The 20,903-nt window shown below is 31.0% G+C and overlaps 1 protein-coding gene across 1 annotated transcript in view; it reads left to right on the top strand.

Annotated features, from left to right (window-relative positions):
- The window catches only part of LOC143056090 (uncharacterized), a 124,407-nt gene extending 105,506 nt beyond the window's left edge, over positions 1–18,901 (top strand). The window contains exons 12-14 of the mRNA XM_076229175.1: positions 9,416–9,760; positions 15,581–15,674; positions 16,763–18,901. Coding sequence (XP_076085290.1) covers positions 9,416–9,760; positions 15,581–15,669 — 434 coding nt within the window. The 3' untranslated portion in view covers positions 15,670–15,674; positions 16,763–18,901. The remainder of the gene's footprint in view (positions 1–9,415; positions 9,761–15,580; positions 15,675–16,762) is intronic.
- Positions 18,902–20,903: the final 2,002 nt, after the last annotated feature.

Raw genomic sequence — 20,903 nt, 5'->3', positions numbered from 1 at the left:
CAAACTTGGCCACAATCATCATTGGGGTATTTAGTTTGCAAAATGTGTCCGGTGACCAGGCCAATCAACCAAGATGGCCGCCATGGCTAAAAATAAAACATAGGGGTAAAATGCAGTTTTGGCTTATAACTCAAAAACCAAAGCATTTAGAGCAAATCTGACATGGGGTTTAAGTGTTTATCAGGTCAAGATCTATCTGCCCTGATCTTTTCAGATGAATCAGACAATCCGTTGTTTGGTTGCTGCTCCTGAATTGGTAATTTTAAGGAAATTTTGCTGTTTTTGGTTATTATCTTGAATATTATTATAGATAGAGATAAACTGTAAACAGAAATAATGTTCAGCAAAGTAAGATTTACAAATAAGTCACACGAACGAAATGGTCAGTGGACCCCTTTAGGAGTTATTGCCCTTTATAGTCAATTTTTAACCATTTTTCGTAAATACTAGTAATCTTTTACAAAATCTTCTCCTCTGAAACTACCGGAGCAAAATTAATCCAAACTTGGCCACAATCATCTTTGGGGTATCTTATTTTAAAAATGTGTCCGGTGACCCGGCCATCCAACCAAAATGACTGCCAAGGCCAAGGGTAAAAATGTAGATTTTGGCTTATAACTCTAAAACCAAAGCATTTAGAGCAAATCTGACATGGGGGTTAAATAATCTATGAGGGTTTGGATGGGGTTAAATGATTAAAGAATAATGCCCTTAAAAAATGAAGATTAGAGAATAATGGGCCAAAAAATAGAAGATTAGAGAAAAAAAGGGTTCATTTTTGGAAGATTAGAGAAAAAAGGGGTTAATTTTTTAAAGATTAGAGAAAAAAGGGGTGAAAATTAAATGTTTACAGAATAACAGACCCCCTCATCCAGACCCTCATCTATTAGGTCAGGATCTATCTGCCCTGAAATTTTCAGACAAATCGGACAACCCGTTGTTGGGTTGTTGCCCCAGAATAAGTAATTTTCAGGAAATTTTGTAGTTTTTGCTTATTGTCTTGAATATTATTATAGATAGAGATAAACTGTAAACAGCAATAATGTTCAGTAAAGTAAGATCTACAGATAAGTCAACATGACAAAAATTGTCATTTGACCCATTAAGGAGTTATTGCTTTTTATAGTCAATTTTTAACCATTTTTCTAAAATTGGCCACAATCATCATTTGGGTATCTAGTTTTAAAAATGTGTGGCGTGACCCTGCCAACCAACCAAGATGGCCACCATGGCTAAAAATAGTACACAGAGGCGAAATGTAGATTGTGGATTATATCTCTGAAACCAAAGCATTTAGAGCAAATCTGACAGGGATAAATTGTTTATCAGGTCAAGATCTATTTGCCCTGATATTTTCAGACAAAACAGACAACCTGTTGTTGGGTTGCTGCCCATGAATTAGTAATTTTAAGGAAATTTTGCAGTGTTTTGTTATTATCTTGAATATTATAATAGAAAGAGATAAACTGTAAACAGCAATAATGTTCATCAAAGTAACATCTACAAATAAGTCAACATGACCAAAATTGTCAGTTTACCCCTTAAGGAGTAATTGCCCTGTATAGTCATTTTTAAGAATTTTCATGATTTTTTGTAAATTTTTGTAAATTTTTATAATTATTTTCCACTGTAATTACTGGGCCAAGTTCATTATAGGTAGAGATAATTGTAGCAAGAAGAGTGTCCAGTAAAGTAAGAACTACAAACACATCATGATCACCAAAACACAATTTTGTCATGAATTTATCTGTGTCCATTGTTTGATATGCACATAGACCAAGGTGAGCGACACAGGCTCTTGAGAGCCTCTAGATGTTATTATCTTAAATATTATTATAGATAGAGATAAACTGTAGACAGCAATAACGTTCAGCAAAATAAGATCTACAAATAAGTTTACATGATCAAAATAGTCAATCGACCCTTTAAGGAGTTATTGCCCTTTATAGTTAATTTTTAAGATTTTTCACAAATTTTAACATCAGGTCAAGATCTATCTGCCCTGATATTTTCAGACAAAACAGACAACCTGTTGTTGGGTTGCTGCCCATGAATTAGTAATTTTAAGGAAATTTTGCAGTGTTTTGTTATTATCTTGAATATTATAATAGAAAGAGATAAACTGTAAACAGCAATAATGTTCATCAAAGTAACATCTACAAATAAGTCAACATGACCAAAATTGTCAGTTTACCCCTTAAGGAGTTATTGCCCTTTATAGTCATTTTTAACAATTTTCATGAATTTTTGTAAATTTTTGTAAATTTTTAGAAAATATTTTCCACTGTGATTACTGGGCCAAGTTCATTATAGGTAGAGATAATTGTAGCAACAAGAAAATTCAGTAAAGTAAGATCTACAAACACATCACCATCACCAAAACACAATTATGTCATGAATTTATCTGTGTCCATTGTTTAATATGCACACGTCCAAGGTGAGCGACACAGGCTCTTGAGAGCCTCTAGTTATAAAAATATTCCTTCTCTTATCAGCAAATTAATATCAATTAAAAAACATTTTACGCATATTCGTGACACTTCAATCATTCTTATAATTATAAGTTTGTTGGCATTGCACAAGGTCGTGTTTTTCTCTAACCGTTAGTGACGATTTAAAATGAAATCTATTGGATGATGGATGTGTACTGATTGATATGTTAGTCTAAGATGCATGATGTTTTATTAGTTGTTATTGGCTTTGCAATAGCTGTCAGTGACTGCAAGTTCTCTCCTGTATGTACTTATGTACAGTGTGGTATGGTTGCAATTAGAAAATTCTCCGCAAGAGACCAAATTAGAAAGATGTTAGCAACTATATATCACCGTACGGTCTTCAACAATTAGCAAAGCCAATACCGCAAAGTCAGCTATAAACCGACAGCTGCAATACGTACAATTCAATCGTGAAAACTAACAGGCCTGATTAATGTAAAGAACAATAAATGAAAGACCAATATGATATGCAACAGCAAACTGCAACCAGGCCAATACATACAAAATGTGGCAGGGTTTTTCTTTAACAATGAATAGGCTTTATATATGATACAAAACATGTTTCCAGGCATCTTCCTCATAAACTTGGACAGTGGTGTAACAGCACTGCACATAAACAAACTATAAACATCAGGTAAAAAAAACCTAACTCATTAGATCGATAAAAGGCAGTTAAGCAGCATCCCAGGGTATTTATGAATTACCCGTAACTAGAAAGATCTAAATTATCTAATAAAATGGAGAATGGGGAATGTGTCAGAGACAACAACCCGACCATAGAAAAGACAACAGCAGAATGTCTTCAATGTAGCGAGAAATTCCCGCACCCGGAGGCGTCCTTCAGCTGGCCCCTAAACAAATATATACTAGTTCAGTGATAATGAACGCCTTACTAAACTCCAAATTGTACACAAGAATTTAAAATTAAAAATAATTAAGACTAACAAAGGCCCAGAGGCTCCTAACTTGGGACAGGCGCAAAAATGCTGTTAGGGTTAGGTAAATAAGTAAATAAACTACATTGCATGTATGTTTCATTATGATATTTTTTTTTATTTGCTATCAGCAATCTCGCGTCCTTCCATTTCACAATGAAATTTAACATTCGTGATGATACGAGGCCTCAGAATAAAGGGCACATGTATATTAATGAAAACCTTGATAGGAATCGTATTTTCCTAATCCTATCTAAAACATGTAATTATTAGAATTGAATGCTTCTTTTTGTAATTTCATAGATTTGTAAAAGCGTTGACCGTGCTCACATATTAAGAATGATCGAAACGCTTCATACAAAATGTACTTTGGTCAACGCTTTTACAATCCAATGAATTTACAAAAAGAAACATTCAATTATTAAATAAAATACCATTCGCCGTTTCTGAATATAATGCATTCTCGGTAATATTTCCAAAAGCGTACACCAAAACGAGAGTGGTTTGAAGCGTTCTAACAATCGAAATTCAGCCAATGACGTTACGTTACTTCTGTTTGTGTGTACGAACAATGAGATTACTCAAAGTCCTTTAGATACTGAAAAGGCCAATAAATGCCAGGCAAAGATTACTTTTATTAGTCATTTTGGCACAACTTTTTTGGAATTTTGAGTCCTCAATGCTCTTCAACTTTGAAATTGTTTGGCTTTATAACTGTTTTTATTTTAGCGTCACTGATGAGGTTATATAGACGAAACGCGCGTCTGGCGTATTAAATTATAATCCTGGTACCTTTGATAACAATTTACACCCCTGGGTCATGCCACTGTTGGTCGACGTTTTGTCCCCGAGGGTATCACCAGTCTAGTACAGTCGGAAACCCGGTTCAGTTGGAAACCCGGTTGAAATAGAACAAAAGAATCGAAGCTCTTTGTTAGTGAAGGCGATAAATGCTTACTGTAATGTTTACTATAGTGACAAAAATTTTAAAAGTTAACAGAAACAAACAAAATTACAATTTGTTTCTCAGTTACGAAGTGTTTTATTTGCATAAGTTTTCAATTTATCTAGTACATGCATAGTTAAGCAGAACAATTAGATATCAAGTCGACGACATGGGTATCTTTCAAGTTGGATGTAGAAAATGCATAACCTCCGATTTTTTTTTTAATTACCACGGACGGAAAACATATCAATCTATAAGTTCAGTAATTTTCGTGTCTGTCCTTCCACTATGTTACTCAAGAAAAAATCTTAAAATGGTAACAATTTCCCCATTTCCATTCTCAATTTTAACAATTGTATCGAAAAGAGAAAATTGAGTGCACCTTTTTATGTTAGGGCGTGTTTGAGTTGAATATTTTGCCTTGATATCGTACAAAGCAAGAATATTTCATGCATCGTCTCGCTTCAGATTCTATCATTTTTATATATCAAAGCTACAGGTTGACTTTATGACATAAACAATCACAGTACTAAAAGATGAAATATATGGGTCAAATGAAATACCTATCTAATGAATCACAAAAACTTAGTAGGTGTGTTCGAATAGCAATTTTTTTTACTGAAAGTACTTGACGACAGTAATGATGATAAAAATGCACATCTTCGAAAAATTATGATTTTTTTAAGTGTGACAACTAGGGTTCCTAGTCTTTAACCACTAAAAAAATCTAGTCTGCCCTTCCACGAAATATTTGATTAGAATTTTTTTAAATGTTAATGAATTTTCGAAAATTCCACCTGACAACCGATCAGACAAGATCATTAATTGATGCTCATTAGCTAGTTGATACATTTTCCTTTTAAAATACAACTTACATATAAGGATCGTAATGGTGCAATGTGGATAAATTTATCGGTTTCCGAGAGCAAAATTGGCAGCGCGTCATCCCTACAATGGCTTCCATTTCTACGATTTTAAAAATGAACAGGCGTAATGGGGAGATAATTTTGACGAAGTAGAATCCTGACTGAGTAGTCAGCACTTAGGCAGCAACCATTTGGGGGCTATGGTTTTTTTTTCTGTACAAACTTTTTTTTTCGCGACAAGTCGAAAACAATTTTTTTCTTTCAATTTTAGCATTACATATAGTGGCAGCTGAGAGTGAAACAAACAATTTTTTTTTCTCAGAATCAAAAACAAATTATTTTTTTCTCCAAAAACTGGAAACAAACTTTTTTCCAAAAAAAACCATAGCCCCCCCCCCCCCCCCCCCCAGAAAATCGAATGGTTGCTGCCTTAGGTGTTCACATCAATGTCAATTATATGGTCATTTTTTTTTTTATAAATTTCCTGTTTACAAAACTTTGAAGTATTCGAAAAACTAATGAGTTTCTTATCAAAGTCATAGATTACCTAAGCCATGTTTGGCACAACTTTGTTTAATTTTGGGTCCTCAATGCTCGTCAACTTAGAACTTGTTTGGCTTTATAACTTGTTTGTCTGAGCGTCACTGATGGGTAACACAAATGACTGGACCGTATGACAGGACCAAATGAAAAATGGTAATAACTTTTCAGTTCTCAAAGGATTTATCTCAAATTTGAAATATAATATGATTTCATCATTTGATACATATATTAAAGAAAAAAATAGATTTTTTGCAAAAGCTTTTGAAAACGTGACCTGACCAACGCTGATAATGACAGGACCAACATCGACAATGACAAGACCAAATAAAAGTGCTAATAACTTTGTCAAACTAATTATCTCAGATTTTAAATATAAAACAAAATGCCATCTTTAAATACATAAATTTTATAAAAAATATAGATTTTTTTCAAAACTTTCAAAAACGTAATATGACCAAGACTGACTGACAGGACCAAGCTCGAAAATGACAGGATCGAATGAAAATGCTAATTATTTTTTTTTATTTCTCAGAGTATTGCTCTCAAGTTTAAAATAGAATACGATTAAACACTCTTACACATTAACTTAAGAAAAATACAGAAAAAAAGTATTAAAAGCTTGCGGTAATGTGACCTGACCAACGCTGATAATGACGGGACCAAATGAAAATGCTAATTACTTTTAATTTCTCAGAATACTCCTCTCAAATTTGAAATAATATAAGATTATACCATTTCGTATATAAACATAAGAATAAGAAAATGTAGAAAAAAAGCATAAATAGCTTGCGGTTATGTGACATGACTAACATCAGCAATGACCTGGTCGATGAAATTTCCTTTTTTTATTCTTATTTTACTATAAATTGTTAAATTTTGATCCATAATTAATAAGATATTACTAAAAAAAAATATGTTTGTTGGTGGGTGAAAAAAACTATGTCTAGGCTGACAAACGTACGTTTGCGGTCAGAAAGTCACAGGACCAAAATACACACATGATCGATATACAATTGTTTGAATATTTAAGAGAGAGATCTTGAAATATTTATTTGATATTGCATATATTCATTTTACAGTCTAGAAAATGGTTAACTAAACTAGATAACGTAGGTTTTTTTTTAATTTAAACATTATATTTCTTGACATTTGACATCACGAAGTCGTTTGTTTAAGTCCCTTACCGAAAAAAAGCCCGCAAGCTTGCGTCAAACTTGCCGCAACCATTTTACCATGCAAATGAGGGTTGCAGCAAACATAATTATGCAAATTAGATTTGCTGCAAGGTTGTGGCAATTGTTTGTTGCAAACTTGCATGAACTACACATATACCAATGTCATGTGTATATTCAATTCATCTCTTTCAAATTACACATCAACATTCAATTCAAAAGTCAATTCCTGCGTGTATACAAATAGTCATTGAAAGAATTCTTGCAAACTTATAAGATTGAAGGAAATCCATACATGCTTTTTGAAAAGGGGGCAGGGGTCATTCTCAAATGACATCATATACCTGTATTAAGAAATATGTATTGAGTATAAAGCTAGTAATAATTAATAAACATGGTACAGTACACCAGTTACAAAATTCAAACTGAAATAGCTAAAGGTTTTCAAACACACATACATGTATATATAGTTGCTTACTTAATTATGTATGATGATGACATTAATTGTTTTATTAAAACATGCAGTTCTATTAATTATATTACTTGTACTTACAAAATTCCATACTGAATATCCTATATTATTAAACCAAAATTCCTCCTAGATCACTTATATGTGAAATGCATTTACCAAACACAACCAACACTTAGCTACAATTTCAAATTGTTAGCTTCCAGGAAGTGCCAACTAGGCATGCCCAGTCAATATTGTGTAATTCTGGCAATGTTCTGGCAAATATATAGAATGGTCACAGTTTTCTGAAATCTTGCGGCAAATATTCGTTATTATCTTAAACTTTCTCGCATTCTTGCGGCAAACATTGATGTTTCTGAAAACTTGCCGCAAGCATGCAGCAAAAAGCTGCAATGTTTGCCGGAAGTTTGCAGCTAGCATCAAACATCTGCAAACACTATTTTCTATGTTCCTGCAAAGTTTTTGATTTCCGCAAGCTTGCAGCCTGTCTTCTGCAAGTTTGTGGCAAACAATTCAGTTCAATAAGGGTTACCTAGACACTATGACATTTTTTGTTTTATCATTATGTCTGTGACTTTCTGTCCTAAATTGTCAGTGACCAAGGTAAATGAATATTATATACCTGTAATAGGATTTGCTTCAAATTGATAGTAACATAAGAATTGAATAATTCATTTTATCAAATATTAAAAAACTAGTAATCGATTATCAAACTTATTAGCCAACGATATATTTATTGACTTACGGGAACATTTAAAACTAAGAAACTACCAAGATTTGCAAGGGTCAGGCATACTTCAAGAAATTTTGATTTGCTTTTTTATGAAAAAAATTAAAACTACCAAGATATATCATGCACAAGGCTCGAGCATTCCTCAATTAATACGACGATGGAAATAATTATTTTCTGTTTTGAAAATATTTTAAAAAACCAAAAAAAAAACCAACTATATTTGATTTTAAATACGGTCATCAGAAACCATATTGGATTTTTCAACTTATTTATAGCTTATTTAACACCTTTTGTTTGATACCTTTTAATTGTGATCAAATGTGTCAGATTATGACTGGTAATTAATATAAAACATAATTTACAACACAGTTTAATACAAAAACTTAAAATAACGCGATGAGCGTTCGCAGACCTAGGGTTTTTTCCAAGTTTCTTTTCTTATTTGATAAAACCTAACCATTCAATCTGGGTTTTTTTTCTAGGCAAATCTTATAACAAGTAAATGAATATACAGTACTAGCTGGTTAGGTCAAGGTTTTTTTTACCCTTATAAATATATTTTTTGTAAAATTTTTATATTATTTTGATAATCAAAGATTAACTTTTTTATAACAAAGAAATTTTGTGATATTTTATTTTTATATTTTCCTATATATTTATATGAACTAAATATTTAATCTTATTATATTTCAAATTTGACATCAATTTTTTAGAGAAATAAAAAAAAAACAGTTATTAATTAGGATTTGGTCCTGTCATTGTCGATGTTGGTCCTCTCATTGTCAGCGTTGGTCAGGTCACCGCATGCTTTTCATACCTCTTTTCTATATTTTTCTTATATTTATGTATAAAAGAGTGTTACCTTATTATCTTTCAAATTTCAGACAAATATTTTGAGAAATAAAAAAGAAATTAGCAGTTTCATTTGGTCCTGTCATTGTCGAGGTTGGTCCTGTCAGTCAGCGATGGTCATGTCACGTTTTCCAAAGTTTTTGAAATCTATATTTTATAAAATATATGTATTTAAAGATGACATCTCATTTTATATTCTGAATCTGAGATAACTCCTTTAATAAAAAAAAAGAAGGTTATTAGCATTTTTTCATTTGGTCCTGTCGTTCGGTCCTGTCATTCAGTCCAGTCATTAGAGTAACCCGTGACTGATGAGTATTATGTAGACGATGTTTTAAATTTAGAATATGTGTTTGTTGAGTTTTATCAGGTATAAATGTCCTGCTTATCATTTGTTTTAGGGTATAGAAGATTCATTGATCCTATTCACGATGTATATCCGAAAAAAGGACACATATTTTGTCAAGAATACTTCGAATTTATAATGAATTTGTTGAAAGGAGAGTTGGCAGATATATTAGAAACTTTGCAAATATGTAGATATCTGTATGGAATAGGTTGCCTGGAACAATCTGATATGGAACGTATACACGCTGTCAACACAACAACAGGCAAAACAGCTGCGTGTCGAGAACTAATTATAACAGTCAGACGAAAGAGGGCAGATTGGGCTTTGTTGATGATAGACTCAATGAAAGCAACTCAAGAATATGTAAAAGTTAAAATGGACCCTTCATCAACACAAGGTTAGAAGCTTCATATTGACAAAAGCCCATCTGTATGTAGTATAAAAACACATAGTGTAAATATTATTTTATATATTACGGTTTTTGAAAGAATAATTTTTAAATTAACACGTCCATATAAGGGTCTGTATAAATTACTGCATACTACAATTATGGTATCTCAATAAATTTTGCAAAGTTACATGTTCGCGTATCAATCCAATATAAATACTAGTATTGATCTACCTAATTTAATCCATAATGCGAACAAATATCAATCAATTGATGCCATTGGCTTTTTCTTTATAATTCCATAGAGTACGAATTATTGATTAGTCAATGTAAGCACTTTTTTAAAGGCAGTGCTTTAAGGCCTGACTTTCAAGTCATGGGGTACATCTTTTCATACGCAACGTCCAACAAATCTATGTAGGGGGTCATTTGGCCAGAAATAGATCCGGAAATGTTCAATGTTCTCCTCTCCTTTTTATGGTATGATATGGTTTTTGTTTCTTTCCTTTTCATTGGGAAATAAGGAAACGATCAGTGTGTATTGTGCGTTTTAAAAAAACACTTGTTATTAATGTGTATTTTGCATTATAAGCAGTCAACCTGATTACAAACTATCATTATTTGTATTCCGTGTGGAAAGAGGTCGGGTCAATTTCGAGTGTTATCTGACATCTAAAGATTTTTTAATCAGTTCAGACGTTGATATAACAATGAAAGGTCGACTGAACATGATTAATATTGCATTTTCTATAATTCAAAGCGGAATTCGGTTTATGAACGAGAAACCGTAAGCGTTTTCAATTTCGTTAATTATGTATGTTGTCTACGTATTATCCTGGTTCCCGCTACTACGTTCCGGGCATTAACTATTTGATATATGTGTAACATTACGATCTGGTACCTGTCAATCTACGCGTGTGTATGTATATGACTCAGTTGACAAGAGCAGTACGTTCTACGTTGCTGTTGGGAGAATTTTGATTAAACTCTAAATGCTCATAGAATAAGAAATATAATCTAAACTGAATAATTTATTGAAATATAAATATAAATCCCTTTTGACAAGAAAATTCTGACTTTTGTCAGAAATATTTTTTTCACATGTGTAAAGGTGGGTAATCACGTGTGGCGGCCATATTGGTTTGTTTACAAATTTGTGAAGAAGCCTCAAGAACTATGACCTAAACATAAATAGTCGTCCGAAAACGTAAACTTTATGCAATACTATTTTATCAATCATGATTATTTTCATAAATTTAAATTTGATTATTTAAAGAAATAAAATTTTAACAATTACGATTTTAGATTAGAGATTCTACATTTACATGCTTTGATCTATTTATAGCCAAATTAGTTTACCTGTGTGAAAATATAAATAATGGATATTAATTTGTTTACTAAACAAGTAAAGACAAACTATGGATGGAAGATAATAATTCACAGAAATATTTCAGGACATTTGATTTATTTTAATAAATATAGGATTTAAAAACTGCAAGTGCAAACAAATTTAATCATTACATAATCAGCTGATATTTTTTTACGCAAACATCGTGGTGATGTAACTGATAAAAATCACTCCATTAATCCTCCTGCCCTTTCAGATATTAAGCAATAGATCTACTTATTATTGTAGAATATTCAATGAATATACTTTCATCGTCTAATTGAATATATCGGGTAGTCTGATATATATTTAGCTAACATTTTGGGTATCCGATTGGCCGGAGTCTACTGTACTCAACAAATAGGTTTTTTTCACTAATTTATTGACATAATACTTGTTGTAACATTTTATATTTTTGTGAGCAATCAAATCATTTAAAGCACAATGTACTATTCTTTTTTCACAAAGACCAACAAAAAGGTTGTACCCCACCCCATTATGAGTGGTGTCCCTTAAATGAGGGACTGTGCCTAAAACAAGGGGTCATTTTACTGTTTAAAATGAGGGGTCAAATTAATAAAGAAGATATATACAAGTTTAGAAACATCACAAAATTCTTTTGACATGTTTAAATTTTTGACCATTTAATACTTAATAGATGCATAGTTCTTGGGTGAAAGTTTCATCAAATAATATGAATATAAAGGTGCTCACTTTTTACAGTGGGTTGTAATGTTCTTCAAATGAGGTTTCCCCCTCATTTGGAGTGTTGTTCCCAACCTGTTAAATGTCCATCTTTGTGCATAATTCAAAATTGGAAATTTCAACAAGCATCTAATATTCTTACACAAATAAATAAACCCTGGTCTGCTAGCTACATGTTCATCTTTTCTACCGATTTAATAACTAGAATCATGCAAACAGACTTAAGAAAAAGGCATGTAAGTTCATTATACAAATATGACACTTTTTCTAGACAATCCAGATCGTGCAAAACACTTCGCTAAAAATTGTAATGTTTAAAATTGTTGTTGCGCACTAAAAAAAAAACATGGGAACTTTCAAAAGTTGGCGGGTATCTATGTAACAAGTCTTACTATCTTTATGTCCCATTTATGGGCATTATGTTTTCTGGTCTCTCCGTCCGTCCTGCTTCAGGTTAAAGTTTATGGTCGAGGAAGATTTTTATGAAGTTGAAATCCAATCAACTTGAAACTTAGTACACATGTGTTCCTAATGATATGATCTTTCTAATTTTACTGCCAAATTAAAGATTTTACCTAATTTTCATAGTCCACTGAATATAGAAAATGATTGTACGGATGGGAAATCCATGAACTAAAGACACATTCTTGTTTGAAGAAAAATAAAATACATCATAACGATAATGGAACAAAGCAGCATGTGTTAGTTGGGCTGCTTTTATGTTAATTCAAGTTACCTTTTATTCACCTTCTTCCACCTCAGAGCTATCAGCTCTTTGATTTGTACCTGTTAAGAGTCGTATACTAAATTTTATTTTTATATAAATAGATTTATATTGTGTAATTTAAGAACTTGTATTTTGCCAAAGGATGCATAAATGAAAGTGGTGCAATTCATTTTGCTTTGATATATAAATTTGAATTACAATTGTAAATGTTATTGTAATGCATATAAAAATAAGGAGATGTGGTATATACATGATATTTAGTGAGTTTATCAAACTAAAGTGCATAAGAAATGAGTATAAGCAGTAACAGTTACTACTGTACAATCTCCAACAATGAGAAAAACTCATACCGTAAAGAGAATTTCATAGATTTACAAGTAAGTTTTGTTTTTGCGTTGCATCATTTTCTTCTATTGTCATGATTGTCTTAATTGCAAATATGGGAAGTGGTTAAAATGCTAATGAGACAGCTATTATAAATGACCACCAGATGTCATTGTTTTCTTAATTAAAAACTCCTTTTTCATTCATTCCGGTAAATTATTTTATCATGTTTATACTGAAAAATAACTTTGTTTGGTCATCAAAAGAGTTGACATGTTACTATGTACATTTACCATTATATATGTTACTTGACGTTCTTGCAATACACACAGTACGGTGACTAGTCAATCTTTGTGAACTCCTGTTCATAGTCATTGAATATGCGTATATAATCAATAATTAAAAATAGTCTATTTATGTTAATAAGGAAAAGTTCTTTTATGTCTTAAAAATGCATTTCATGGCGAGGTACAGAAAATATACTGAAACAGTAGACTATGAATATAGGTGAACTACATGTAGGTAAAAGAGAACTCTTAATCTTAAATACTACAAACCACCTCTGTACTGTGGAAGATAATGATATAACTGGACTAGAAATAAACACAACCTGTAATTAACTGCCTTTACAGCGCTTTCGCGCTTTGATTCAATTCACTTATTGGTTATAACAGAGACATATAATATTATATGTCTCTGGTTATAATTATAAGATTTAATACAGATTTACTTAAATATTCAAATTGGTTAAAGGGGCATGCACTTAGCTGTCAAATGTTCACCGATTTTAGTCAAATTCTCATATTTGATTTATAACAACGTGAAACATTTATCCAAACTTTTGAAAGTCTGAAATAAATAATTAACAGGGCACGGGTAAGTAAATATGTAGCTTCGTTTCGTTTGTAATTTAGTCAAGACGCCATCTAATTAAATATCGAGTTGACCTCTAAAGTCATCCGATGACCATAAAAGCAATGTAAACATAAATATAGATAAAAATAGATTAATTTAACTCTTGCTGTTGGATTTTTCTAGATCTATTTAATTTCATAATATAGATGAAAAATAAATGTTTATCATCGTTTTAACCTGTATAAGAATGATTTTTGTGGATCGAATCAGTCAATCAAATGATTTACCTTTTTTTTTCACTTTCAACTTTCACATTCTTTTCCTTTAAATAAGTTTACACATACAATTCACGTGTTATTCATCTCAAGCTAAGGGGTCAAATTGAAGTTCACATGAATACGGATTTAATGAGGTCGAATTATTCATGCAAGTGAATAATAATAATCAATGTTTTACCTTATTTTGACAAAATTGAACTATACTGGCAGCTAAAAGCGAATTATTATTTCACTATCTTTATATCATTAATGATTGAGCGAAAAAAAATACATATTATATTTTTTCTATATCTCGTAGCTATTGCCCTAGCTGTCAAATTCATGTTTATATATTTGACTCAAATTCTCATATTTGATTTATAACAATGTAAAAAATTTGTACAAATTATAAAAATCTAAAATAAACAATGTATTGGGCATGGGCTTGATAATATGTAGCTTCGTTTCGTGTGTATTTTAGTCTAGATGCCATCTAATTAAATGTCTAGTTGAACATAAAGGCCTCCGATTGCTATATAAGCGATATAAACATAAATATAGATATAGATATAGATAGGTATCAGATTCGTGCATTTGGATTTTTCTATGTCCGTCAAATTTCATATTATAGATTAAAAATATAAATTAATCAATGAATTACTTGTATAAGAATGATTTTTTTTTTGTGTATCGAATCAGTCAATTAAATTATTTACCTTTGTTGCACTTTCAATGCTGACATTCCTTTCCTTTAATTATTTGAACACGTACAATGCATGCAGTAACCATCTCTAGCAAAGTGTTTAAATTGTTCAATTGAAGTTCACATGAATACTGATTCAATGAGGTTGAATTAATCACTTGCAAGTGAATAATTCATCATTATTGTTTCTTAGCTTATTTTGAACCAAACTACCTGCTAAATGCGAATTATCATTTCACTATTTCACTTTCATTAACGATTGATCAAAAGTCATCTCTTATATGTTTTATATATATCGTAGCTAGTGGTCTTTTAACATATAAATGATATAGTTGATACATAATGCATGTAAATATGCAATGAATTTAGAAGCATTTAAAAAGGTAACATGAATACTAAATGTACTTGTTTATATAAATAATGGACTATGGTATATAATGTTTTGTTTTATCATCCCTTTTATATATAAAAAAAAAAAAAAATACACAAAAAACAAACAAACAAACAACAATGCAGGTGTATATACAAATTAAGAAGATGATAAACGATGAACCATTAAACAACTATCTACCAGACAAAGTATGCCTAGGGTCATCGTACAGCTTTCAACAATCAGCAAAAAAAATAATTAATCTAATTTCAATCAAACAGCTAGTTAATCTTCATAAATTACATCCAGCAGAAAAAAAATGGGGATAGATTAACAAAAAGATAACTTCTTGACAAAAACAACAATTTCATTATTATCAATTTAATCGATATTCAATGACTTTCTTGCATTTCTCCGTGAGAAATGTGTTAGTTGCCGAGTGCGATATTAGCCATGCTCCAATTTGCATTATTTTAGTATAACACGTATATAACATTTCAGAAGATTTAGAGAGAACTGGAGTACACCTTAAAGCGGTTCTTATGGGAATACGCGTTGACGACGTTCTTATGGATCATTCCGACAAATAAAGCAGGTAACTGGTTTTATTTAATCTACCATATGCAAAAGAGGGACGAAAGATACCAAAGGGACAGTCAAACTCATAAATCTAAAATAAATTGACAACGCTGCAATATATTATGAATAAGGAGATGTGGAGAAAGAAATAATAAACCAAAACACATAATAGTTGTAGTTGTATTTTTAGTCATTTATACGAGGGTTTTTTTTGCCTTAGAAAATGCAAAATGTAATAATCAGACTAATTTTTTCGAAGACGTGCAACTGGATCAAATATTGACATATTGTGCTATCTTAATTTGTGCATGAACTGATTTTGTGTCCTGGATGGGTACCCCATATCCTTGGTTTTTCTTTTATGCACAAAGTCAGTTAGTACAATATGTCAAAATAAAAAGGAAAATATTGATAGTCTTCCGCTATAATTTCAATAAAAGCAGACAATCCAATCGACAACAGAAAATGAAGAATAGAACACAAACAAAACAGAAAAAAAGATAATGCAAATCCTACTTAAAACTAGGTTGAATATATATGCGGGGCATTTGAAGGGTATGACTCAATAATGTATTTACCGACTGCACTTCACTTTGCAGTTATATATATATGTTATGATAGTTTTGAAAAGTTTTAAAATGTTTCAAGACGGCAATAACAAGACACAGACAAAATTGTACAAAAATTAAAGAAATATACAGTTTCCTAACTCTATAGCCTTTATGATTTAGTCACATTGAAATAAATGATAAATCATATTACGTTTTGTCAGAAAAGAGAGATTTATTGAAATGCATGTTTTCATTTTCTTACACCATATATTTGTAGCCACGTTTATTATTATCATTATTGACTGCGTGACTTATTCTGTCAATGGGTGTGATCTATATAAGTTCCTACTGCTTTTTCTGCAAATTGTGCTGCGTTACATGGAATTGATTTTTTTAAACTATAGTCACAAAATCTCCATTAAATAAGTACTTATTGTATATCAATTTCATAGTCTTTTGTCGGATATTTAGGGTTTAAATTTGTTGGAATTTTACTTAAGTTTTGTTTTGCAGTTTATCTATAATACACTTTCTTCTTTTATCACGATTATAGGTGCCTCCAAGATGTGCTGTGCTATTGGGTATGAAATTCTCCGTTAGTTGTTGAAGACCTTTCAGTAACAGTCAAGATGAAGGAAGCAATGAATTTCTTATTCTTTAATATATTTTATTGTTTTAAGCTTTCTTAGATGTTGGAATATGTATATATGAATTGTGTAAAATGCGTTTTATGTATCAAAGAACTTGGATCACTGACCATGTGCTTATTGTATATGAGTACAAGACTTTATAAACCATGATATTTTGTTTTTGATTTTTTTTTTTGTCATTATTGTAATTAATATTAATCATATTGTATATATCATATATTTCTACTTTGACTACTGTCATAGAAACACGTAAATTGCGTAAATTATCAACATTTGTAGCATTTATAGACTTTAAAAAAGCTTACGACTGGATAAACAGGGATTTGCTTTTTGGTAAATTGGAAAATTTAGGTATAAGTAGTAAAATGTTAAATGCTATTTTTTCACTTTATAGAAATGTATATTCATGTGTAAAAGTAAATGGTAATTTTACTGATTGGTTTGAGGTTAAATGTGGTTTGAAACAAGGGTGTATTCTGTCTCCAATTTTGTTTAACATTTTTATTAATGACCCTGTAGATGAAGTTAAAAAATTAGATACTGGAGTAAAAATTGATGATGAAAAAATTTGTGTACTACTTTATGCAGATGATCTTGTATTTATAACAGAAAATGAGAAAGATCTACAAAAAATGTTGGATACTTTAAATATATGGTGTTGTAAAAATGATTTAGTTGTAAATCTAGAGAAATCAAAAATTGTACATTTCAGAACTAAGTCTACACCAAAGACAAATTTTACTTTTGTACTTAATAATAATGATATGGAAATTGTTCCTAGTTATACTTATCTAGGTTTACTGTTGTCAGAATTTTTAGACTACAATTGTATGGCTAAGGCAGTAGCTAAATCTGCAAGTAGGTCTTTAGGTTTATTAATAGCTAAATGTAAAGCTAATGGCGGTTTTCAATTTGATACATTTACAAAACTTTTTGATACACTTGTTATGTCTGTCATTGAATACGGTGCCTCAATTTGGGGTCACCAGGATTTTTCTTGTATTAATGCTGTAAAAAATAGAGCAATGAGATTTTTTATGGGTGTGGGTAAATACACCCCTAAGTTAGCCTTATATGGAGATATGGGTTGGATGCCCAGTATTATATCTCAGTGGACATGTATTTTTAGATTATGGTCGAGACTTACTAAAATGTCTCATTGTAGAGTTAATAAAAAGGTTTTCTTATGGGGCAATAAATGATGTAATAGTAAATTTAGAAATTGGAATTATAGAGTCAATGTGAAATTTAAAGAAATGGATATGGAGTTTTTATGTAATACTGATTTTTCTATTGATAAAAATACAATTAAACAAATTGAAAAGGAAAATTTTTGTAGATATAAAGAGAAGTGGTACTCTGACTTAATGTACAATGAAAGAAGTAAATTGCGAACGTATAGAATGTTTAAGCAATGTTTTAATAAAGAAAAATATTTATGTATTTATATGCCTGGAAAATATAAGAGTGCATATGCTAAATTTAGATGTGGTGTTGCACCTCTGAGAATAGAAACTGGCCGATATGAAGGCATTATGGTTGACAATAGATTATGTTTTAATGAGCAATGTAAGAAAATTAACATTATTGAAGATGAGAAACATGTCTTAATTAACTGCCCAGTATATGCAGATTTACGAGCTATTTTATTTAGACATGCTAGCTCTTTTAATTGTGATTTTGTTAATTTGTCTGATGATGATAAATTCAAATTTTTATTCACTGATGAAAATGTGTGTTACTTTTTAGCCAAAATCTGCTATGATGTATTATTAAAAAGAAAAGGTATTTTATATAATTGTAGATAATAATGTGTTTTGTAGAAATTTTATAGTCTCTCATAACTCTTTTTAGAGTGGCTCATGTTGTTTTAAATATTACTGTAATTTTATAAATGTATAAATGTATGTCAATTTTGAGGTCAGACTCTAATAAAGTATTTGTCTTGTCTTGTCTGTCTATCATAATTTGTGTTAATTATTCTGCTCTTTATGGGCGTTGTGATTGACACATAAAGCTAAAATAAAGCTATTCTTATTCTTTTTATTATCTTATTGGTTTTTTTCATCATTTAGTTTTTCATGCATTTACATATGAGTTTTATATTCCTTCATTCTATGCGTTGTAAATTTGCTTTTTTGTTGACGGCACGGTGACGTTTTACTTGTTTTACCTCTATGTCATTTGCTCTCTGGTGGAGAGATGTATCATTGGAAATTATACCACATGTATTTCTAAGGATCTTTTATGCTTACAGAAGTCTTGAAATAAATTGCCCTTATACCCTAGTTAATGTAGTGATTCCCGACCATATTTATTCCAAAAGGTTCCTTATTGAAAAACTGCTCATTAGTTGTTTAGTTACATCTTGTCACTGGACGTTAGGCAACCACCAAACTACAATCAAGCTGGATTAATTATGCAATATATGTTTCCTTTCCTGGTATCGTTCTATTTGTTGAACAATATTCTGAAGCGTTTGTTATGTAATTCTGGCTTAACACAAATTACAGTGAATTGAAATTGATTGATTTGATTAACAACTATAATCTGACACACTTCGGTTTGTAAGGAGATACACAAATGAAAGCTAACTCAATCACTCACTTTAAGTAAACATAAGAAAGATATTAAATTCTGTAATAAAAGAACCTTAATTCATTTATTAACAAGAATGTGTCCTCAGTACACGAATGCCCCACTCGCACTATCATTTTCCATGTTCAGTGGACCGTGAAATTGGGGTAAAAACTCTAATTTGGCATTAAAATTAGAAAGATCATATCATAGGGATTCAGATTCAGATTCAATAGTTTATTAAAGTCTCACCACATACAACATGATTAAAACAAGATACAATTATAAAATTAATTATACAGTAAACATAGTTAAAACAATTAAATACATGTATGTGCCATTCTTAAAAGAATTATGAGAGACTATTAAAATACAAATAATACTTATTCGTTTTATAAAATACTACAAATACAGTAGTTAATGATATAAAATACTGTTTTTCCTTGTTAAAATGTTATTGCAGGTTTTGGCAACAATATTACAAATATTGGTATTTTTAAACATATATATAAATTTTTCTTCATCAGACAAGTTTAAAAACATATCATTATGACACAATATATCAATAAAAAGTGCATGTCTTAGATCTTCATACAAGGGACAATTTAAAAGTACATGTGTACAAAGTTTGAAGTCGATTGGACTTCAACTTCATCAAAAACTACCTTGACAAAAAAACTTTAACCTGGAGCGGGACAGACGGACGGACGAACGGACGCACAGACCAGAAAACATAATGCCCCTCTACTATCGTAGGTGGGGCATAAAAAAAACACATTCTGCAAATATCTGAAAATATATCAATTGGGTTAATGATGACTGACTGTGGTCTTTATATTTTTATCTTATATAAAATTGAGAATGGAAATGGGGAATGTGTCAAAGAGACAACAACCCGACCATAGAAAAAAACAACAGCAGAAGGTCACCAACAGGTCTTCAATGTAGCGAGAAATTTCCGCACCCGGAGGCGTCCTTCAGCTGGCCCCTAAACAAATATATACTAGTTCAGTGATAATGAACACCATACTAATTTCCAAATTGTACACAAGAAACTAAAATAATACAAGACTAACAAAGGCCAGAGGCTCCTGACTTGGGACAGGCGCAAAAATGCGGCGGGGTTAAACATGTTTATGAAATCTCAACCCTCCCCTATACCTCTAGCCTATATAGAAAAGTAAACACATAACAACACGCACCGATGGTCGAGACAAATCATCTGTTTAACCAATTTTTTATTTTCTGCAAATAGTGCAAGTTATAGAGTCCAGTAAATACATGTAAACAACGACACATACAGTGAAAGTAAATACAAATTTAGAAAAGGAATCTGTTTGAGGAATTCTTGCTCCTGAACATGTTTCCTACTTTTTTTTAGAAGTCATTGAAAGCAAAATGAAATTAGTAAATGGTTTCCTCTGATATATTGATTGCAGTTTGATCTTCTTGTTGTGAACCGAATTA

This window comes from Mytilus galloprovincialis, chromosome 13 (genome assembly GCF_965363235.1).
Source record: "Mytilus galloprovincialis chromosome 13, xbMytGall1.hap1.1, whole genome shotgun sequence".
NCBI lineage: Eukaryota > Metazoa > Mollusca > Bivalvia > Mytilida > Mytilidae > Mytilus > Mytilus galloprovincialis.
This window is presented reverse-complemented; position numbering and strand designations above follow the sequence as displayed.